The sequence below is a fragment of the Zalophus californianus genome, chromosome 9, assembly GCF_009762305.2.
Source record: "Zalophus californianus isolate mZalCal1 chromosome 9, mZalCal1.pri.v2, whole genome shotgun sequence".
NCBI lineage: Eukaryota > Metazoa > Chordata > Mammalia > Carnivora > Otariidae > Zalophus > Zalophus californianus.
The window spans coordinates 17,843,048-17,866,143 of record NC_045603.1 but is presented as its reverse complement, the minus strand read 5'-3'; the positions used below and the strand labels follow the sequence as shown (position 1 = coordinate 17,866,143).

General features: G+C 42.6%; 2 protein-coding genes across 6 annotated transcripts in view; both read left to right on the top strand.

Moving 5' to 3' along the window:
• The first annotated feature begins 1,276 nt into the window (after positions 1-1,276).
• LOC113921420 (thioredoxin reductase 1, cytoplasmic) overlaps positions 1,277-23,096 on the top strand; it is a 61,612-nt gene continuing 39,792 nt past the window's right edge. Inside the window, exons 1-5 of one of the 5 annotated variants that reach the window (XM_027591989.2) lie at positions 1,438-1,577; positions 2,845-2,954; positions 19,510-19,844; positions 21,388-21,510; positions 22,023-22,095. In XM_027591989.2, the coding sequence (XP_027447790.1) occupies positions 19,542-19,844; positions 21,388-21,510; positions 22,023-22,095 (499 nt within the window). In that variant the 5' untranslated portion in view covers positions 1,438-1,577; positions 2,845-2,954; positions 19,510-19,541. The other 4 variants (XM_027591992.2, XM_027591990.2, XM_027591993.2 and 1 more) reach the window with 4 other exon arrangements.
• On the top strand, positions 12,429-13,983 carry EID3 (EP300 interacting inhibitor of differentiation 3). The gene has a single exon (XM_027591994.2). The coding sequence runs from the start codon at positions 12,586-12,588 to the stop codon at positions 13,696-13,698; it is 1,113 nt and encodes a 370-aa protein (XP_027447795.1). The 5' UTR covers positions 12,429-12,585; the 3' UTR covers positions 13,699-13,983.

The window sequence follows — 23,096 nt, the reverse complement described above, 5'->3', positions numbered from 1 at the left end:
TTTCTATATATCTTAGGAATGAGGAGTTTATGACCCTGATTCATGGTTCATTATTGTGTAGATTAAATGAGCTAATGCATATAAAACGGTTAACAGAGCTGGGCCCAGCAGCCAGGAGGAAATGTTGTTTTCTAGCTTGGAGTCCTGGCTTTCTTGCCCTCTCATTATTCATCCTTTGCTCCTTAAATCACATTGCTTCCTGAACACCTGTGCTAGACCTCTGTTCAAAGGATCCCAGAAGAGGTGAGGCACGCACTTAGGCATACAATCAACCTGCACAGAGAGTGACCATTTACGTATGCTGTGTGTGTGTATGTTTGCACAAGTGCACCCGTGTTCAGAAGCTGAGAGGCTATATACCAAGCCTCTAACTTGTGCTTTGGAACAGACCCACAGGAGCAAACTGTGGTTGCCTGCCACTTCAGAGAAGGCATGGCTGCTCTCAGCCTTAAGAAACCAACAATCCTTTCACCCCTGCCTGCTTCAGTGGGCCAGTATCCAAAGAAGTGGGAGAGACATTCATTCACTCATTTATTTATTCAGCAAATATTCGTAGCTACCTACTGATGCAAGGTGCTGAGTAAGAATATGAGTAAGAGCAGGAAGTATGAGAGAGCATGGCTCACTCCAGCAGCTGCAGGTGGTTTGGCATGGCTGGAGTCAAATATACTGTTTTCCCTAAAACAAACACAACAAAGCAAAACCTGAGTGGGTTAAGGAGGAAGGATATAAGGGGAAGTTATGTGCTGGTGAGAATTTGTCACTTTCCAGGATTACCCGGCATGAGTTAGACGTTTCTTTTAAAAGCCTGATAATTTCCTTTAGAGAATTGCCAGACTGACTAATCCATTACCTTAGGGCAATGGGTCCCAAACTTTGCTCTTCACTAGAATCACCCAGGGAATTAAAAAAAAAAACAAACAGCCACCACCATCTCAGATGCCCAGGTCGCACCCAATACCTATTACCTCAGAATGTCTGGGAGTGGGAACGAGGCGTCAGTATTTTTAAAGGGCCTCTCGTGATTACAATGGGCAGCAAAGTTCCGGAGTCACTGCCTTCGGGCATAGTCCAGTTTTGTTTCGTTAAAACACTCTTCTTGGGTTCTGGTTCCAAACATTCCTCACATTGTTTTTGCTCTTTTCTCGGGTTGGGGGCGCTATGAGCAGGAAGAGGATGTGGTGTCACCCAATTAGGAGGTCCCACTGCGCTAAGCCCGTCGGCGTATCGGCTGGGCTGCACGGGAGTGGATTTCTGCTTTGTCATTCTGACTCTGGCGACCGGCCCGAGCAGGGCGTGGCTTCTAGTGGCCGCGGGGAGCCCGCCACCCTTTCGCCTCGCTCTCCAGCAGTCCGCAGCGCCTCGGAGCGGAAGGCGGGGGCCGCCAGCGAGAAGAGCCTGGTGCCCCGGCGCGCGGGTTCACGCCAGCGGTGGGTTCACGGAAACCGGTCAGAGCTCCGAGCCTCTGGGCTGTGAGGCCGGGGCCGGGGGCAGCCGCCTGCCGGGTGCGCTTTGGATCGCGGAAAGGGGAGATGTTCTGAGGTGTATCTGAGTAGGGGTGAAGCTTTTCTAAGCCGGTGAGCTTCTTGGCCGCGTTATTGTTGCGCGTGGGTCGGTGAAAGCTTAGCCTGGGGTAGGTGAGACCGGCCGGCCCCGGTCGGCTGGTGGCTTCCTTCCGCTAGCTCTCTGTAGAGACAGTGTGCAGAAAGGTGGGGAAAAAAATGAGTGTTTGTATTCCCTACTGCATGAGTATCGGAACGTGGATGATAATGTGACGAGTAGATTGACAGATCCTCGACAGTACTAAGGGAGTATAACGATTTAAAAAGGGCTCTTAATAAATTTTCGCATCATTTAATCCCCGGAAATCCTGAGCTGGCAAATCGTCTGTATCTCCCTCTTTACAGTTCGGGAAACTGAGGCTCAGAATCACGTGACTTGCCCCAGCCTCTGAACCGGGACAGCTTGCGAGGGCACCCAGCGCGTGTCTCGCTGTATCGGGCAGTACTGGGTGGCGGTGAAGAAGGGTAAAGGGCCCCGCCTGGGTTCGAGGCATGGCTCTGCTGTGGGCTTTCTAGCCAGTTGAACTCGGGTGAAATGGACCCGCTGGGACCTCCTTCAAAAGAGCATTTGTGGAGATGAAGTGTCGATACGTGCAAAGGACCGAAGAAATGCTAGCTGCCATTATTGTTAGACATCCGCACTTCTGAGTGTTGGTGTGATTTCTGCCTCATGAATGGGCCTGATGATGTTAGAGTAACTGGAGTCTATTTTTAATTCCACCACTGACTCACTCCCTACCTGAGTTCACCCGTTTGTAAAATTGGGCCATTAGCTCCCGGTCTGTCAAGAAGGGTGTTGCTGTATGGCTTCCAGGTTTTGAAATGAAAGCACCCTAAGAGGGCAGAGTGTTCCTAATTTTGCCTGGTGGTTTCAAATTTCAAAGAAACCTGGGAAGCGGGCTTTTGGCATTCTGTATAGATGCAGAGTTCAAAGGCAGATTACATCGGGAGGTGTTTTATAGAAGCGGAGCTGCCTGTCTCCTGTGCGAGGCCGTGGTGCAGTGGGGATTGACCAGGATTCGGAGCGCCTGCTCCGGCGAGACGGCCAGCACTTGAGCGCCGCCGGCCCTCAGGCGTCCGGAGCGGGTCGGAGGCGCCGCGGGCAGCGCGCGCAGGTGTGCAGGGGGCCGGGCGGGAGCGCTCGGGGGCGGTGGCCGGCGGCGGGCGGGCGTCCCCCCGGCCGCGTGGTTGGGGACGCGGAAGCCCCGCCCCTGCCGCGCACTTCCCGCCGCGGCCGGGCCGGCGGGGCTGACCCGCGCCCGTCTCTGCTTTTGTGCCGCAGAGGACGCCAGGGCCCTGGAGAGAGCGCTCTCGCAGCTGACCTCGGAAACCGACGTGCCCGTGGTGTTCGTGAAGCGGCGAAAGATAGGCGGCCATGGTCCAACTCTGAAGGTAGGAGGGGGGCATTAACGTTCTTTATCCGCCTGCTCTGGGAATGAGCTGGTCGAGCCCGCGGTGCTCGCGGCCCTCCCTTCAAGGCCGGGGTGGATGTGAACGGACTTCCACACGGAGCGTGTCCTTAAAAACGACAAAGAAACACACGGGGGCCAGCTCACGTGTCGATGGAAGTTGATGAGTCGGCGGGTAAATTCAGAACTGGGGAGGCTTGGTAGGGAATATGTAACTTTTCATCTTTTTAAAACACGTGTTCAGAAAATTTGTTTCCTCCTACTTTGCCTTCCTTTGCCCCTCCTAATCAATCTAGATAACTTAAAGTTACCCAGCAGCAGTGTAAACTGCTGAAAGTGAGTTGTTTGGAGAAGTACTGAGAAAAGGGGATCAGGAAATGCATATCTTCGTCCATCCCTATCATCTTTCTCTTTAATTCTCTGGGAGGGAAACCCAGGAGCCCCAGGCTCTGGGGAGAGCAACCTGCAAGCTTCAGGAGTGAGTTCATTTCCCTTCAGGGATCTCTTTTCTGGCCCAGAGTTAACAGTTGGGTGGAGGGAAAGGAAAGAAAGAAATCTTCTCTTTGGCTGGTGGCAAGCGTGATGGCACTCCTCCCTTAGGACCGTGCACCGTGGGGTCGGGCGGATGGGTCTGGCTATGGTACTGGCAAAATGCTTGGAGGCGGGGTGAGTGTTTAGGAGGATACCCAGCGCAGACCGGGTGTGGTTGGCTACCAGGTCAGAAAGCCTCATAATCTCATCACCTTGATGCATTTGCTTTAGTTTTTGCGGATGATCTTTTTTTGTCCTTACCTGTTTGTATCCATGTAATTTTTAAGAAATGGAACTCATACTGGAACATTGCCTTCTTAGAAGTAAACCTGAGGCCTCCGTTAAATGTAAAAATTACTTAGATATGTGCATATGAGGAAGAAAATTAATTTGCATTTTTATTTGCTACCTTTTCTTCTAAGAAAATCTTATTTACCATTTTTGAAGAATGGGTAATGAAATAGGAAATGCAGATAGGCTTCAAAAACAAATAGCAACTTAGTGGGAAATAAAGGATAAAAAAGCTTTTAGCGTGATTTAAAGTGTGTTGTATTAGTCAGACCTTTAGTTTGCAAGTACGATGAGACAAAGGTCTATTAATATTACTTTCTGTTCTGTTTTCTCTACTTGTGTCATAACTTGGCACTTAACAAGTTTTAGGGGCATTTGACCTTTATATAAATTCTACAAATGGTTCTGGTTTTAGCATCAACGGGAGTAGAAAGAATCACTGTTTTTATAAGCTTTGAATCCACTTTATTGGTATGATCTGATGTTTTCAGTCCATAGATGGTAGTTAATTTCAGACATTTAGTGAGGTGCAGTGCCAAGATTGAAAAGTACACCCCCAAATCATAATTAAAATAAAAAAAAATATTTAGCACATCTCTTCTAAGTAAGCTTACCACTCTATTTTCTATCATTTATTTTTGCTTTCTAATGAGTAGTAAGAAATGGAAGGAGACACAAGGAAGTAAAGACTACTGATTTGAAATGTTTGTGACTTTCCAGCCAACTGTTGCCCACATTTGGGGCTAAATGATGGGTTTTGAAAATCTTTAGGGAACGTTGGGTTAGGGTGGAGGAAGGCATTTATTTAGTGGAGATTTAAGTGTTTATAGGATTAGTGTTATAATCCTAAAGTCCACACCTTAAAAAAAAGGTTAAGATTTTATACTTTAATTGCAACGTAAATAGGGGAGAGGGAGCTCTTCAAAATGCCTGCTTTTCCTTTCTCCTCTTGTTTCTTCCTTTGTCTCCCTTTCCCCTCAGTAAACACAGTAGCTGGAGCATCAGCAAAGCCTACCTTGCTTTAAGGAAGTGTATTTCAAAAAAAGCAGTGTATGGGCCACCTGCACAGAATCCCCTGGAGTGCTTGTTAAAGGTACATGCCTGGGCTTTACCTGAGGTCTTCAGTAAACCCTCTGGAAGGGGCTAGGATTTGCCTTTTAATTTATTTTAAGCACAGTCCCTCAGGTAATTCTTAGGATAAATATCACATTTGAGACTTACTTTTTTTTTTTAATTTTATTTATTTATTTGAGAGAGAGATTGAGAGAGAGAGAAAGGTCAGAGGGAGAAGCAGACTCCCCGCTGAGCAGGGAGCCCGATGTGGGACTCGATCCCGGGACTCCAGGATCATGACCTGGGCTGAAGGCAGTCACTTAACCAACTGAGCCACCCAGGCGCCCACATTTGAGACTCACTTTAATGTATAAGGTAGTTTGGTCAAGATTGGTTGCTAAATAATTAGAATTGGAGGATAAGGGAAGTGAATGGAAAAGTATTTATTGGCATTACTGAGTGCAGGACATAATTAAGACTAGTAGTTTGAGATAATGGTCTTGGGAGATAAGACTAAAGCCAGCAACAGGGGACTTAATTTCTTCAAGGTAATATAGTAGGAGAGATGCCAGGCATAAAGCAGTGCCTGATTGTCTCCATAATTCACCTGGATGCCAGTTGTGGGCAGAGCTCAGATGTGATCCTGTTGCTGTGAGGCTCAGGCCCCATGATCCATGGCTGTGTGGGTAGCCACTAAAACAAAGGCAGGTCTCCCCCTTTCAAGCCAGAAACCAGATTCTTAACTGAATAAACATCGGAAAATGAGTGGTAATTTAATAACTCTCCAGCCATCCCCTTCCTTTCTTAATACTCTACCAAAATTGGCAGAAAACTTTATTTCTTTTGATTCTTCCCCCTGACATAATCCTGGGGAGATTAGGGGTGTACCTACTTCGGCCTAGAGAAGGTTGAGGCCCGAGGGGGATGGGAGGACTGCTTTGAAGATGAGGGAAGTGAACAGACTCTGGCTGACCTAAGAAGGTAAGGGGTAATAATGAGATTTAAAAGAGGCCTGGATTGTTAGGACTGCAAATAAATTTCTCTGGGGCTGATTTATGTAGTAAAATTTTTAGTGGTTGTGAATCCGTGTTGAGACTCCATTGCGCTTCCTCCCACTTGAACTAAATGACAACACAAACCTCCTTTCTGCTCTTCATCTATTCTTTCACTGTTCTACTGGTCCTGGCTTCAGATCGCTTCTGGCCTCTCCTGTCTATTCACTTGCTAGGGCCTGACTTACATGCCCGCTGCCTCTGTTAACTTCTGCTGGGGCTGTTCCAGGTCCTCATTTCCTCTTGCCTAAACCGCTTCAGCAGTCTCTCTGACAGGCCTCACACTTTTGATCTCCCTCCCCTTCCAGTCCATCTGGACTGGATGTTGGAGGCATCTTCTGGTTGCTCCTTCCCTGCCCCCAGCTCTGCATGCAGGGTACACAGCACATTCCTTAGCTAGGTATTCTGTTTTCTCCAGGGCCTGGCGCCCACCTGCTTTTCTGGTTATCTCTTGCTCTGCTCCCTTACCTACCGGAAGTGGGACTACCGTTGCAGCTAGAGTCCCTAAAATTTCCCTCCTTTGTTCAGCTCTTTATTCCAGTTTCTGATTTATCTTCCTGCTCAAACTGACTTTTCCGACTGCCTACCTGTGTTAGAGTACAAGGCCAGATTTGCCCATTCTTTCTTATGAATTCTTATCTCTGGAAAAGGAGGAATCCTGCCAAATAAAATTTTTTGGTTTCCTATCAAAAGTGCAGAGTGAGTTTTATTCTTTGTGCCTAGGATACCATGTCTATATTAATTAGAGTTCAGCAAATATTTAAATGAGCATGCCTATTAATGATAGTAACTACCATTTATTGAATGTCTGCTATACATTAGATTCTAAATGCTGTGATACCTAGGTGATTAAATTCTCACAGTAGTCCTGTGCAGAAGGGGGTATTATCTAGTTTTACAGATGAGACAATGGAGGCCTTGGGAATGTAAGGAACATGGCTAGATTACACAGCTAGTTAAATGGCAGAACCAGGAATGGAATTCAGGCCTCTCTGTGAAGTTCATGGTGTTGTACTCATACTTGCTGGCACTTGACTTTGTGTTACAGCTATTGGGAAACATGCCTGATCTCCCCAGTGTGATTGTGTGCTCATGATTCAGGCCTGAGCCCATGCAAATCTTGGTATTTCTAGCATAGCTCTGGCAAATGGAATTCATTCATTAAATGCTTGCTGAGAGGAACTGCATTCCTTTGTACCTACTAAATTGTGTGTTCCTTTAGGACAAAAATGATTTATTTTTGTGTCTTGTGTGTATGTGTGTGTGTGTGTTTTAACACCTAGTTCGCATTCAGTATTTGTTGAATGAATGGATGATGGTAGGGCCAGAGGAGACTCACTTCGAGTGAGGTATTTAGCTACAAGCTGTCTGATTTTATAGGGGTGGACTACTCTATCTGAGACCAACCCCTAAGATATTCTGAAGAGATTCTAAGCAGCATATAAACAGTTCCCAATTTTAAAGAGCTGTATGACAGCAGCATTGTCTTATGCAAGTGTGTCCAGGTCATTTGAGAAGGAAGTCACATTACATTTATTTAGCTACTATTTATTGAGTACCTGTGTTCTCAGCTTTGGCTAGGCACTGTCTTTGCTCTCCGTAACACAAATCTGCAGGGCCAGTGTATATATTTAAAGATGTATTTGTCAACAAATGTTTATATATGATTTTTTATAAAGAGTGACAACTACTCGGTGTGGCAGAGAAGACATCCAATAGACTCATTTTACAAAGGAGGAAACTCAGACTCTGAAGAAAATCAATGGAAACTAATACAGCACTGGTTTTGATTTGAGCCCAGGCCTTCAGAGTGAGTTCCTTCAAGGCTGCCAGCTTAAAAACCACATAGCCAGTACCTTCCTCCCCGTAGTCTATCAAATGATGCTCCTGGTCTTTGCTGACTTCTGAGGTGTGTCCTAAAAGAATTGGTAATTGCTCTTGTAACTTGAAAGGTTCTATTCTTAACTCACACCCTTGTTTATGTTAGTTCTTGAGGCTTGGTAAGTCAGCCGGCACTGGGTTTTCTGGTGTCAGTGAAGTGTAAGATGGATCACAAAGAGGGTGGAGGCTTTATGTGCTCCAAGGGATTTGAATGCTTGAGTCCACATTATTTTGTGGGACTTGGCTGTCATTTTGTCTTTTACTTCACTAACAGTAAAGCCATGTTATTTGAATAGAACAGTTATTTGAAGCCTCTTCTGGATACTGTGTTGTTGTTGTTGTTCTTTAAAGAATGTGCTGAAATCCTAGGAACCACTCATGAGAACCTCAGACTCTTCATAGGCCCTGCTTCAGATTATCTAGTACAGAGTTTTACCTCTTCAAAGTACTATATACACTTCCATTAGTTGAAACCTTAGTAGGTTTTTAAATTGCATTATATGGCAAATTTCTTTTCACCAGTATTAGTTATAGGGGATATATTTCTGTATTGCTCCTTATGGATTTAACCTTTAAAATATTTTTCTGTCCTAAAACAACATGCAAGAGTGAGGCTACTGGTTTGTATACTTTTTTCTGTTTAGTTTCTAATGTTTACTAATAAACATTTGCTATCTTTGGGTTGAATTAGACTTACTAAGTACTCAGTAATTGAAATTATTATCAGATCTGTCATGTAATTCTCATTCAGTACTTAGAGTAGCTTTATGGTGTGTAAGTAGTAGTATTCCCACATTTCAGATGAGGAAACCGGAGGCTGAGCAGTTAAGCAACCTACCTAAGGGAACCCTAATAACTAATAATAGGTCAAGATTGGAACCCAGGTTTGCCTCCTTCCCCTGTCCATGGTTATTTAAAAAAATACATATCTGCCTTGATCATGGCAAACTTTACCTTAAATGTTAAAACACTAACCGAAGCAGGGCGCCTGGATGGCTCAGTCGTTAAGCGTCTGCCTTCGGCTCAAGGTCATGGTCCCAGGGTCCTGGGATCGAGCCCCGCATCGGGCTCCCTGCTCAGCGGGAAGCCTGCTTCTCCCTCTCCGACTCCCTCTGCTTGTGTTCCCTCTCTCGCTGTGTCTCTCTCTGTCAAATAAATAAATAAAATCTTTAAAAACAAAACAAAAAAACACTAACCAAAGCAAAAACATAAACACACAAACATAACCTTAAAGGAAATTAAGATGAAAGAGAAAATATACCTAACATCCTGCTACTCTGACAAATCAAACTAGCACTTTTATCAGTAAGACTCTTCTCAGCTAAGTGTTAAATAGATACCCTGGCAGAATGAGGGGAGAGAAAACCGCTGTGAAAGAAGGAACAGAAAAGTTCAGGGAGGTAGCTAATAGCAGGGTAAGCATATCTGCTAGAGTGTGGGATTCAAACCTGATTGGCCCCTGGCTATGGCTCAGAGGCCTCTTCTGTGCCCATTTGTTATAGATTAATCCTGCAGTAAAAACCCCACGGACCCTCCGTGAGTTCTTTTTTTATTTGGCCATAGAGAGGCCTTTAACCTGTGACATCCATCTCATGTTTGTGTTGAGCACTGGGGGTTGTGGGAGAGAGCCTAAGAGCTGGGAATGAATGAGTCTGAACTTGGAGCAAAGGGACTGGAAAAAAAAAAAAAACTGAAGAAAAGAAGAAAGGAAATGTAGGGCCATGCTGAGTTCTTGGCAGCAACTCCTGAAAGAGGAAAAGGGGGAAGAGAAGAGCTGAATTATCTTGGAGGCCAAGCTGTGTGTCATGGTTGCCTGAACTAGCCTTACTGAATGAGGATGGTAGACTTCAGTGATGTCTTTGAAGTACTAGTGCACTTTTGCTGTTACAATCCAGAGAAGTTTACCAGCATAACTGTTCAGACAGTTGCTGCTATTCTTTTCTTTGATCTCCTGTTGAGTTTGTAGGTTTTCAGAAGGGTTTGATCCCTATCTAGCTGAATTCCTGGACCAGATGAAATTTAGGTCTCCTCCTCCTCCTCCATCTTGCTCCTCCCCCTACCAGCATAACTGAATTAGTTATTGCTGTTCTGTCTTTTTAAGCTGCATTTATATAATTATTATGAGTAATTGCACTTCAGGGTAGAAAATCGCTATTTAGTGATCTCAGAATTCACAAGTGTAGAAATCCATTTTTTAAGTGATTAATGAAAATCGTTAGACTCAACATTTTTAGTTTGTAGCAACATTTAAACCTTGTGCTCTAAAGGCAGAGTTAAAAAGGCAGAATATAATGCAAGTATGACTTTCTGAGGATGATCTAAGTTACATGTTACCAAGGTTCTTAGGGACAGGGATCTAGCTAGCATAGAATGAATGAATTCAGCACTGGAAATCAGTACTTAATAATATGCTTGCCTTGATGTGTTCTGTTGCTCCGAGCAAGTTGTGTGGGCTGTTATCTCCTGAGAAATCCCTGTAAATGGTATTAGTAATACTTTACAAGTAGGTTGGGAGAATTTACTTTTTTTCTAAGCCATTTTGAAATTCTTAGATGAAAGGCTCTGTATAGAGCAAATTGGTGTCTGCCTGTTTTCCCTCCTCTGAGACAGGAGAAAATAGGCACCTTAGGGTGGGGAAGGTTGGCTTATTTTTTGGAGTTCTCTTGTAAATTGCTTTTATTGAATTTGAAAAGGATATCAGAAGCTCTCAAGAATATGGTTAACTATAAAAGGAAACATTTTTGGTTTTGGAACTTGGAATTAACTGGGTGTTTTCATCTAAGATTTAAAACGTTTGTAATTGGCCAGACTTGGGGAGGAAAATATGGCCCTTTGGTGATACTGGGGCCCACCTTTGTTTTTCTCTTGCTTTTTCTTTATTTCAGAGAAGAGTTAAGGTTGACTTTCTGAAAAGCAGTCAGCTTTTATTTTCAGTTTGTTGGATCTGTTTTTTTCCCACTAATCTGTGAAATTAATCTTTTGTGTCAAATAACTTGTAGTAGGTACTGGAACAAAGTTTCTCATCTCCATTCATTTATACATTCCAACGTGCATACTCAAATGTATCCTTGTGAAAACAGCTTTGCTTGGAAGATTTAACAGGAGATTCTTGCTTTAGAGAAGTTCAGTCTAATATAGCAGGGTAATATATATGCATGAATAACCATAATGCCTAGTGTTTTTGGAGAAAGCATATTTTTTCCCCTGAATTATACCTCTACTTAAGAAAATTATGGTGGGGGGCACCTGGGTGGCTCAGTCATTTGAGCTTCCAACTCTTGATTCTGGCTCAGGTTGTGATCTCAGGGTTGTGGGATGGAGCCCTGCATGGAGTCTACTTGTCCCTCGCCCTCTGCTCCTCTCTTTCTCTCAAATAATCTTAAAAAAAAAAAGAAAGAAAATTGTGGTGGATGAAGAGTAATATAACTAATTTAGAGAAATTTAATATTAGGTTGTGCTTTTCATGCATTTGCAAGAAACTTTCTGCTAAAGACAAGGAAAAATGAACTAGTCTAGATTAACAGGAAGGAATGTAGGGCTAATTTACTTCCTTGGTGACTTGAAACCCGAGTTGACAGGTGGTACAGTGTGGTGTTCCGTCTGTGGTGTGCTGCTCCCCCCCCCCCCACAAAGGGGCACCTGTTGAAGTGAAAAGCTTTCGATCTTGTGGGTTGAGAGTGCACTTTTTTTTGTTCTCTTTAAAAACAAAATGTATTCCTTATTGTTGTATATACTTTGCTCCTTGTGAAACTGATGAGCTAAGCCCTTTCTCCCAACTGTACGTGAATTTCCAGTGAACTAGTGGGTGAATTTTCCAATGTAGTTAATTGATTTACAGCATTCACTTTCATATCTTTATATCGATTGGGTTTAAAGTCGTCTTTAATCACCTTTCAGGGTTCAGATTTATTTCCACTCAGAGTTTGTGGCCTTTAGCTTTTGGCAAGCTTCCAGATAAACCGCTCTTTTGCAGAGACTGTACCCACTTTATTCTTCCACCCTTGGGTGGTGGGGAACCGAAGGTCACTTGGGTAATACCCGACATTCCCCTACCTTTGCCCCTGCACTAGCGAGCAGACACTCGCCTGGCATCTGCCTCTTCCGTTGGTTGGAAGGGGTCTGGCTTTTGAGGGTCCTTGAAGGTAATTAACCTGATACGCATTTGTATAATGAAGAATGTATTCCAAATAGCCACCTAGCAAATGAACCCTGAGAATTCCATCTATTTGTGGTGGACGTTCTGCAACTCGCGATGCTTGGCTTTACGGGCAGTTTATAACGTAGCCAGATTTAGTTTTCAAAAAAAACAGAACCCCAGAGACCCTGCCTTTTAATCATAGTAAGAACGAAGAACATAGGTTGACCTAACAGCAGTATGTGATGGCAAATGTTTTAAAGCGCAGGACCTTTGGCGCCCAACCCCCCCCCCCCGCCAATTTTGGCATAAGATTTTCCAGGTATTTCTTAGAAAGCTGGATGACACTGTCAGTAATTGCTAAAATAAATAATAGCAATAAAATAAATAATAGCTATCACTTGAGCAGGTATTATTCCAATATGGAGAGGGGGCCCATTATTGCGCGCATTCTGTGCGCCGCAGGGAGGTGGGTGTGAATGCGCTGGGTCTGGGCTCCGCGGGGCGGGGCCGCCGGGAGGCGGAGCGAGCGGGGGGCGGGGCCGCCGGGCCGTCGCCAGCGCGCATGGGCGGACATCCTCGGCTCCAACGGACCCCTTCAGTTTCCGCTGTTGTCGGAAACGTTCCGAAGGCCGTTAGCTGAGTGTTGGCCGAGTGCGCGGGTCGCCGAAATGTCTGATGAGAAAGGTTCCCTGGGGAGAGGCGTAGAGAAAGGAGAGGAGCCAGTGGGGACCATCGCTGCTAGTGCGTACTCTGTGAAGCAGGCGGATGGTGAGGAAGAACCGATGAAAGTGGAAGTGGCGGTGGGGGCAGATGGCTGCTCTGGCGACCTCAGCTGTGGGGAGGCCGACCTAGACCCCCACCTCCTAGGGCTTGCGGACGACAAGGAGAAATGCCGGAAAATCCGCAAGCAGTACCGGCAGCTCATCTATAACGTCCAGCAGAACCGTGATGACATTGTGAACACCGCGAGCGACTCGTTAACCGAGGCTCTCGAAGAAGCCAATGTCCTGTTTGATGGAGTGAGCCGAACAAGAGAAGCAGCTCTCGATGCCCAGTTTCTTGTTTTGGCTTCTGATTTGGGTAAAGAAAAAGCAAAGCAACTAAACTGTGATATGAGCTTTTTTAATCAAGTAGCGTTTTGTGACTTTTTGTTTATATTTGTGGGTCTAAATTGGATGGAAGATGATGAACATGATGAATTGAGTGGCTGTGATGATAATATAGCTCTTTTCTTCTGGGAGACAGTACAGAAGGAAGCAACATCCTGGATATTGCAAGCTGAAACATTCCACTTTATTTTTGGTTCATTCAAATCCAAACCTGCCCCAAAGCCCCGACTTGAACACCACAAAAAAGCTCACAAAACAGAAGAAAATGGGGATATGCCTACAAAACTGAGGAAGTTGGACCTGAGTAATAATCAAGAAGCAACAGAAAAAGAAGTAGAAAGAATCTTGGGATTGTTGCAAACTTACTTTCGAAAGTATCCTGATACTCCCATGTCCTATTTTGAGTTTGTGATTGATCCAAACTCTTTCTCTCGTACTGTGGAGAATATATTTTATGTTTCTTTCATTGTAAGGGATGGTTTTGCGAGAATAAGGCTTGACCAAGACAGGCTGCCGATATTAGAGCCGATTAATATTAACCAAGTGGGTGAGGGAAATGATCCCAGTTCTCATGGCAGGAAACAAGGAGTTATATCTTTGAGTTTACAGGACTGGAAAAATATTGTGGCAACTTTTGAAATTTCAGAGGCTATGATCACAAACTCATACTAGGGATTTTTGTTCTTAGTATAGGATGCATTTTGTGGCTTTTCCAAAGTATCTCAAAATGGAGAGTAAAATCAAGCAGAAGCACATAATTGCATTTCATATAAAGTGAAAAAGTATTTTCAAAAACACCAGAAATTGTTCTGCTGTGCAGTGTATTTTTTTTTTTTTTGGTAGTTTATAAGGTGGTCACGATCTTCTGTAATTAAAAATTATTCACTGGCATGTCGCAGGAAGATTTTTTTGAATGCCCTTTGAGACTTTATCAATAAAAATCAGCTCTGAATTTCATAAGAGGCATTTGATAATTTATCAAAAAATCAATTTTGTGATGCTCTGTGATAGTGCATTGCTTTCTTTGTTACAGGGAACCTATATGGGACTCCTGACAAATGGGGCTCCTGACAAGGTTGGGGGAAGATTGGGGGAAAAAAATGGTCAAGAAAGACTTTATCTGTAGGGCAGTGAATAAGCAGTGTTAATACTGTAAAAAAAACTTAGATGTCAGGCTTCATGCAAGGAGGACTAAGTAAGATTAATGAGTGGGTATCCATATTCTAAATAATTTCTCCTGTGATTAGACTTATCTACTGTAGAGATGTTCTACTTTTGTTAGGGGAGGCATCAATTAAGTGCATGCTGAATGGTTGAGTAGGGTTTGGTCAAAGATAGGAAAGGGATTCTGGGCAGGGGAATATGGAGGCCAAATACGTGGAATTGTGAGAAGTTATGGCACCAGAGAATCATGAGATTTTTTTTTTTTTGAAAACTTCCATTTGAATGTTAAACTGGGCAAAAGCTGAATTACCTTATCTGTTAGTATCCTGGAGGTAGAAGATACTTTTGTCAGATTATTTCAAACACAAAACCAGTTATAGTCTTTATCTAGTTGGTTGATTTCTTCTCTAGCCTCTAGTATCCAAACACTTTTGTAATTTCTGCTAGTGCACAGAGTGACCTTGAGAATCAGTAGTTGTTTCATTATGTAACAGCCTTGAATATTCCCAGTTCAATTTTGTGTTTCTTATTCGGGCTTTTAATGCCTGGAAATGATCTCTCTTTATACTGAGATATATAATTAACTTAACCTGAATGTTCTTTACTTAACCATAAAAGCTTTTTTTTTTCTTTTTGTTGCTTGTAGATGTTTTAAGGTTATAAATTACAACCTTATTTTGAGGTTATGCCAAAAATTTGGGTCTTTAAGAAAACAGTTTTGAAGGTGTAGAGCATGCCTAAATAAACTGCTTTTCTTTCTTCTTCTTTTTTAAATAGGCTCCATGCCCTATGTGGGGCTCAAACTCAGGACCCAGAGATCAAGAGTTGCATGCTCTGTTGACTGTGCAGCCAGCCAGGTGCCTGTAGGCTGCTTTTCTTGATCCCTATAGGAACTTAATCTTTGGTAGTAGTAGATTTTGGCATTAGGCATGATTTGGCAAATGGATAAGTATCTGTTTTGCATAGAAGTAACAATAAACTTCCTTCCTAAGTCTAGTGTGGTACAGGGAAGGGAAGTCCAAGGACTAAATAAATAACATCAAGATTGACAGGAGTAATCTTAATGTATGTGGTGGGGAAGTTTCTTCAGTAATAATAGTTGAGGTTTTTAGCCAAAATAGAAATTTCTCATGAAAGTTGTCCAGTTTTCTGAAGTAGCCATTCCTTCCCCATTTTCATGTGAAGGAATGCTAACCCTCCTGGTGTCTACCACCCTTTGATTTATTTAGCAGTCATGGGAGTATCATTTGGTCTTGCTGATCCTCACTTTAGCCTGTCTTTCCTGATCAAGTTCCTGAGTTTTCCAGAGATTTGCCATTAGAGGAAAATAATTTCTTAGTAGCAACAGGATCCTGCCTCCCTTTTTTAGTCATCACCAGATGGCTCTGTTAAGTGCCTGTCTCTTTACTGAGAGTATTGGAGACTTGACTAAAAACATTAATAAAGCATGTACAGGTTTAGGGGGATGGTAGTTTTGGGGGCCTTCCCTGAAGTTGTAGCTTTTTAAAAATTTTTTTAAAGATTTATTTGAGAGAGAACGAGTGGGGAGGAGGGGCAGAGGGGGAGGGAGAAGCAGATTTCCCACTGAGCAGGGAGCCCGATGGTGTGACTCAGTCCCAGGACCCTGGGATCATGACCTGAGCCAAAGGCAGACATTTGACTGAACCACCCAGGTGCCCTAAAGTTATAGCTTTTAACATATAAATCATGACCACTTGTCTGTATTTTTACTAGTTATTGTGACACCTCAGTTGCCTCATCACTTTGAAATTAAAGTGACTGCTTACTTTGAAGAAAAAAGAATTGACCAATAGATAATTACAGAGATAGGTTATGAGCCAACCTGCAGATCTACTGTTTTCCTAGTAATATAATGAGAGTGGCTTAAATTTCACAGGTTCAATAAAATCAACTGAATTTTAGAAGAATATTGCAGAAAAATTTTTAACTAGAACTTTATTGTGTAACAGAACCACTTTTCTGATCAAAGCACCTGGCATCAAATCCTTACTAACATCCTAGAGACTTTGGGCAAGTTATTGAACCTGTCAACCTTTGGGTTTTGACTTGCTAAGTGGGAATAATACCCATCTCTTAGGTTTACAATAAGGATAAAATTAGAAAATCTATGTGACAAGTACAGTTGACTCTTTAACAGTCAGGGGGTTAGGGACACCATTCCTGCTGCACAGTCAAAAATTCAGCGTAACTTTTGACTCTCCCCAAACGTAATAGCCTGCTGTTGACCAGAAGCCTTACCCTGAACATAAAGAGTCAATTGAAACCTATTTTGTATATGTATTGTATACTATATTCTTACCATAAAGGAAGCTAGAGAAAAAATATTAAAATCATAAGGAATGGGGCGCCTGGGTGGCTTGGTTGGTTAAGCGTCTGACTCTTGATTTTGGCTCAGGTCATGATCTCAGGGTTGTGGGATTGAGCCCTTTGTCAGGCATGCGCTCAGCGCTGAGTTGGCTTGAGATTCTCTCCCTCTCCCTATGCCTGTCCCCTGTTCTCTCTTACGAGTGCACTCTCTCAATCAATAAATAAAATTTAAAAATCATAAGAGAAAATACATTTATAGTAGCATATTTATTGAAAAAAAGTTTGTATAAGTGGACTGCGTTTCAAACCCATGATGTTCCAAGGGTCAACTCTTCTTTGAAATGTGAGTTACTAGGTTTGGTATTGTGAGAAAAGCAAGAGCTTTGTAATCATTTAATCCTGGGTTTGATTCTTGACACATTGGGCAAATTTCTTAGTCTCTAAGGACCTCATTTATGAGATGGCAGTGACATTTGCTGGGAAGACTGTTGTGAGGATCAAATGGGATCATATATTGCTTGAGTACTTGCTGTACCAGACACTGCTCTAGGCACCGGGGAAAAAGTGGTGGGCAGCAAATTGACCATCTCTCGTGTAATTTATATTTCAGAGTGTGTATTGGTGTCCTTTTGTTGCCCTAACAAATTGCCAAACTTTTAGTGGCTTAAAACAACAGAAATGTACTATCTTACAGCTCTAGAGGTTGAAAGTCTCAGATTTGTTTCTCTGGGCTAAAATCAAGGTGTCAGCAGGGCTGGTTTTACTGAGGCTCTGAGGGGAGAATCTGTTTTCTTGCCTGGTTCAGTTTTTGGAGGCCATATTCCTCCATTATCACAGCTGCCAGTGCAACTTCTTAAGTCTGTCTTCCCATTTACTACTGTGGTGAAGTCTCCCTCTGCCTGCTTCGTGTAAGGATATGATAATGTGTTAATGGAGTGGCAAGGAACAAAAGGAGGATGTTCGGGAACTTTAGGGGAGACCTAATGGAAGAAATGGGCATTGTGTTGGAGTCTTAGAGTGTTGATAAAAGAACCCCCCGGGCCCCCAGCCCTAAAGGAATGCTTTGGAAGGGATGTGTTTGTGTACATTGAATAAAAATAATTTAACATCATGGTTTATGTACTGTATCAGGATTTGATGGGAAGAGGGCATTTCAGGTAAGGTATGGTGCAGGGAGGTGCAGGGGAATCTGTTGAACTCTGCAGGAGCTTTTTGACCACACAGGTTCCCTTCTTTAGGAAGGGGAGAGTTAGTAACCTAAAGAGATTTTTTCCTACTGGCCACTGTGCTGATAGGCATTATTTCACTCAAACCCTGCAGGTTGGTGAAGTAAAACGGTAGGTTAACTTCATTTTACAAAATGAGAAAGCTGACTCCTAAGGATTAGGTGATTAGCTCATGTCACCTAGCTTAGAGAGCGGTAGAGCAAGTATTTTATTTGGCCCAGGTCAGTTCAACACCTGAGCTAATGTATAATGGTAAAAACTAGTGCATGTCTGTGTTCAGTAGATAGGAGTCCTGTAGGGGGGAGGGCAACATAAAGATTATTCTAATTTTAAAGAAATCTCGTACACTTGAATTATTTTTGGTATTGTGCCTTTTCAGAGGTGAGTCTGGAGCAGTGTTTCGCTAGGGGTGGGGTGGGGCAGAGGCGTTCCTGAAAGGCAGATGGAAGAAATGGAAGAATATCCAGTGTGTAAGGCTGGCAGACACCTGCAGGTGTGAGGTGTTGTGTAATTACACTTAAGTCCTATAGCAGTGGTTCTCAAAGTGTGGTCTGCATTCCTCTGGGGGCCTCCTGAGGCCCCAAGAGGAAGGCCTTGAAGTCAGAATTATTTCCATAGTACTAAGATGCTTTTTCATTATAATTTTTTCGCAAGTCTACCATAGAATTTTCCAGACAGGTTGTAATAGACTGAAATGCAGAAAAGATAGCAGCGGTCTTCTATTAAGACAGACATTAAAGAGAATTACAAAGATACAATGCCACTCTTCCCACTAATTAAAAGATTATTGTTAATAAGTTATGTTTAACAGTAATACTTAAGGTATTTAATATTTTAATAACAAAATATTTTAATATTAAAATTTCTTTCTTAGTTTTAATTTCTAATTTACTAAAATTGATAAATAAACCTCACATTAACCAAAGCTCTTTGGGGTCCTAAATAATTTAAGGTTTTAAAGGGATCCTGAGGCTAAAAAGTTTAAGAACTCCTGTTCTTTATCAGCTACTATGGTTGGTGGTCACTATTTCTAGTGCTCATAATTGGAGGAGAATAGGGGGCATTTTTCTCCTTCTCGCCTTACCTATGCTCCTTCCTGACCCTGCCTGGGGGAGCTGTTTTTTACTATCTATCTTGTATTACAGGTGGGAAACCACTTAACTTGGACCTTATTGACAGCAATTTCAGTTTTAAGTTGGATTAAAATTTTAAAACACCATGTTTAGTTCTGGGGTCAGTGGAATGCTTTAGTTGCCTGTGTCTTACCGATTTTACTTTATAGAGTTAAGTGTTCAGGCTCACTCAGCTTTCTTTGTAAAATGTGTACACTGGTTGATACAATTTGACTTCCAGTTTGAACTGTAAGCATCCGGTGTGATCCAGAATTTCAGTACAGAACAGATTACACATTGGTGGAGGGAGTATGTGGCTTTTCAGCATGACAGTGCATTTTCTTTCTTTTGTAGATAGGTTGGGGGATTGGTTATGAAATGGGTAGTTTCCATTTAGGCAGCCAATGACTGTGTTCTGTCACTGTCTGTGTCAAGTACTTGCAGATAAAATTGAGGCTGAGATTAAAAATGGTCATGTTATTTTTCCAGAAGAACATCTGGTTGCATTTATTAGTTAATCCTTTTAAGCCAGCAAGTCAGCCTGTGCTCTTTGAGAGCAACTAGAGAGTAACGCTTGTTATCTGAAGCTTATATTGATCCTTTATAAGTGAATGGCTATTATGATTACCAAATTGTTCCCCCCCCGCCCACAGTGCCTTCTGTTGAAGGAGAAGCCTCTGCCATAATGCAAGTTCGTGAATACTGGCTGTGTTTACCAGCCTCTCACATTAGACCTTTCGTACAGACGGTCAGGGTGATGCCGTCTGGTTCCCACTGTTGCTGGTGTCCACGTGTTCTCCCTTCAGTCCCCAAGCTGTCATGTGCACCAGCCACGCTGCCAAGGGCCAGCCACAGTGCCATGCCTCCTCCTTCACCTTCCTCCACTGCACCCCCTTCCACATCCCAGGCATCCTGCTCTACTGACTCTAACTGCCTTCCAACCTCTACAGCTGATGGTAGGCCGGAGGGAAATGTACAGTTGGGGCTGGTAAGTTTGGGGGCTCTTTTTGACTCTTGAGATTAAAATTGGATTGTTACAAAAACTTTTTTAGTGCCTGTTCACAATGTTTCCAACCATTATCTCCCATTAGCACAGATTTTTGTTTTAATAAAAGGTAATATTAAATATATCACCAATATAGTTTTCCAAGCTAACATGAAATGGGTATAAAAGCTAGTGGAATGAAATGGTTTTTAAAATTAAAAGTCTGTAATATTCATATTATAAAGCTTATTATGTGTCAAGTACATGGAAACTAAATCCTAAAAACTTACAGGAGGCCTCGTGCATAGGTAGATGAAAGAAGTAAGCTTGAGGGGTGCCCGGCTGGCTCAGTCAGTAGAGCATCTCGGGGTCATGAGTTTGAGCCCCAGGTTGAATGGAGAGATTACTTAAAAAACTAAAAATATATATGTCGTTAAAAAAACTGTGTTCTTAAAAAAAAGAAATAAGCTTTACAGAGTCATGTTTATTTATTTAGCCTGCTCCATCCTCCTTTTTTTCTTTGCTTATTTAAAATGCCTTCGAAAATCAGGGACTTTTACACTTTTCATGCAGCGAAATGTCAGTTCATGATTTTGTTCTGAATTTTTACCTAAGTAATGTAGAAAAGTCTTATTTGGCTAATCTGCTTGAGTTGCTATTTACCAGGTCCCTGTCTTAACGGGAGACCTTAGCCTGCTTATTGTGGTACTTTTTTTTTTTTTTTTTTTTGACAGAGACACAGTGAGAGAACACAAGCAGGGGGAGTGGGAGAGGGAGAAGCAGGTTTCCTGCGGAGTAGGGAGCCTGATGCAGGGCTCCATCCCAGGACCCTGGGATCATGACCTGAGCCAAAGGCAGATGCTTAACTGACTGAGCCACCCAGGCGCCCCTCATTGTAGTACCTTTGACAATAGAAAATAAAGATGCTGCCGACTCATATTGATAGTTGTTTTTTTTTAAGATTTTATGTATTTATTTGTCAGAGAGAGAGCACAAGCGTGGGTGCACAAGCAGTGGGAGTGGCAGGCAGAGGGAGAAGCAGGCTCCAAGGAGCCCAGTGGGCTTGACGCCAGGACCCTTGGATCATGACCTGAGCCAAAGGCAGACACTTAACCGACGGAGCTACCCAGGCTTCCCTGGAATTGACAGTTTTAGTAAAAACATACAGTATAAGTGTTTTAAAAACCTAGTTTGAATCCTGGTGTAATAATTCTAGGAAAAAAGGACTGATGATAATACTTGATTTAGGACAAGGTTGATCTTTTTGGAATGTCACTCCCTAACGTATGTAGAAGTTTGCAGGAACATCTCAGCATTAGCTCTCCATCAAGTGAAAAGGAATTCGAACAGTCCTAACAAAAGCAGATCGTTGCTCACCGCTTGAAAGGAGGGTTACACATTTTCTACTTGGGTGCTGTAATATAAATTAATATTTTTCCTTTGAAAATTCCTTTTGCTTTTCTTTAAAGAAAGGTTTCCTCACAAAACTTTTCAGACATTGCTGTTTTTAAGTGACATTATTTCCCCTTCCATTGTTTTTCTTTAGGCTTATCAGGAGGGCAGACTTCAAAAGCTACTAAAAATGAATGGCTCTGAGGATCTCCCTGAGGCCTACGACTATGACCTCATCATCATTGGAGGGGGCTCAGGAGGACTGGCAGCCGCCAAGGCAAGGCTCCCTGTGTGTTATCTGGGTGATGGCTAGAATAGTCACATTGCTGACAGACTTCTGGTTCTCCCTGGAATTTGTTTGAGCCACTCTTGTGCCATTTTGCACATTAACTTGGGCAGGACATGTTTATAAAGGAACTATTTTATAAATCATTTTTCCAAGTTGAACTCTATCTTTTTTTTTAAGATTTTTTTTTTTATTTTTTTATTTATTTGACAGAGAGAGACAGAGAGGGAACACAAGCAGGGGGAGTGGGAGAGGGAGAAGCAGGCCCCCCGCCGAGCAGGGAGCCCGATGCAGGGCTCCATCCCAGGACCCTGGGATCATGACCCGAGCCGAAGGCAGATGCTTAATGACTGAGCCACCCAGGCGCCCCTGAACTCTATCTTCTTGATGAAAGTACTTCTATAGCTTCTGTAGCTTAATAAGAATAGCTTGGAGTTTTAAAAGCCCATTTCTAGTCTGTCATGTTTACCTTTCCAATTGATTTTAATACTTTTATTTTCCAGGAGGCAGCCAGATATGACAAGAAGGTAATGGTCCTGGATTTTGTCACTCCAACCCCTCATGGAACTAGATGGGGTAAGCTTTAAAGTATTTTAGAAGTGAATTTGTAAGAGCAGGTTTTTCCCTGGCATTGGCTTAAATGGCTCCTAAAACCCAATTAAAAATTTAAAAATTTAAAAAAAATCTACCTTTTTCACTTTGGGCTGTTAAAATGGACTCCAGTTAAATGTTGAAAATTTAGGGTTTTTTGGCAGTCAAGATAATGCAAAACTTTATCCACAGCTGTTATGATGATTTAAAGCTAAATATTTGAGTTATCTTTTAAATTTAGGGGCTCAATAACTGAAAGTTTAAATACTTTATCTGTGGATTTCTGTTTTAAAACCAGTTCCTACATTCATCAAGAACTGGAATTAGATATCTTAATGAATAGCCCATGCTGCTTCTGAGTCTTGGTGAATTAAATGTTCCTTATTCATTTATTCCACAAATATTAATTAAATTATCACTTATTATGAGTAAGGGCATTGGAGAATATAGCAGTGGACTCGGTAGACATGAAGTTCCTGCCCTTGTGCAGTTTATATGCTAGTGGGGAGACCAAGATAAGCAAGAACTTTATGAATTATGATAAGTGATACTAAAAATAATTATATGGTAGAATAGAGAGGAACTGGGTAGAAGAACGAGTTTAACTTTGAGAAGATTATCAGAGAAGGCCTCTGAAAAGGTGTCCTTTAGATGAGGCCAGAAGAATAAGAATGAACCAACTATGCCAAAAGCTGAGGAAGAACCTTCCAGGGGACTTTTCTCAGTTTCTCTCACAGAATAGAACATACAAAGGCCCTGAGGCAGGTAGGAGTCCTATATGGTTGTAGCACGGATGGTATGAGCTGGAGCTAAGAACGGAGAGGAAGGCAGGTGTCAGTCTGTACAGGACCTGGTAGGTCAAGATGAGGAATTGGATCTTACTAAAGCATAGTAGGAAGTCTTTGAGAAGGGGATTGATGTGATATGTAAATCTTATCAAGATAACTTAGCTACTCTAATTAGGAAGCAAGAAGCAGGAACTCTGG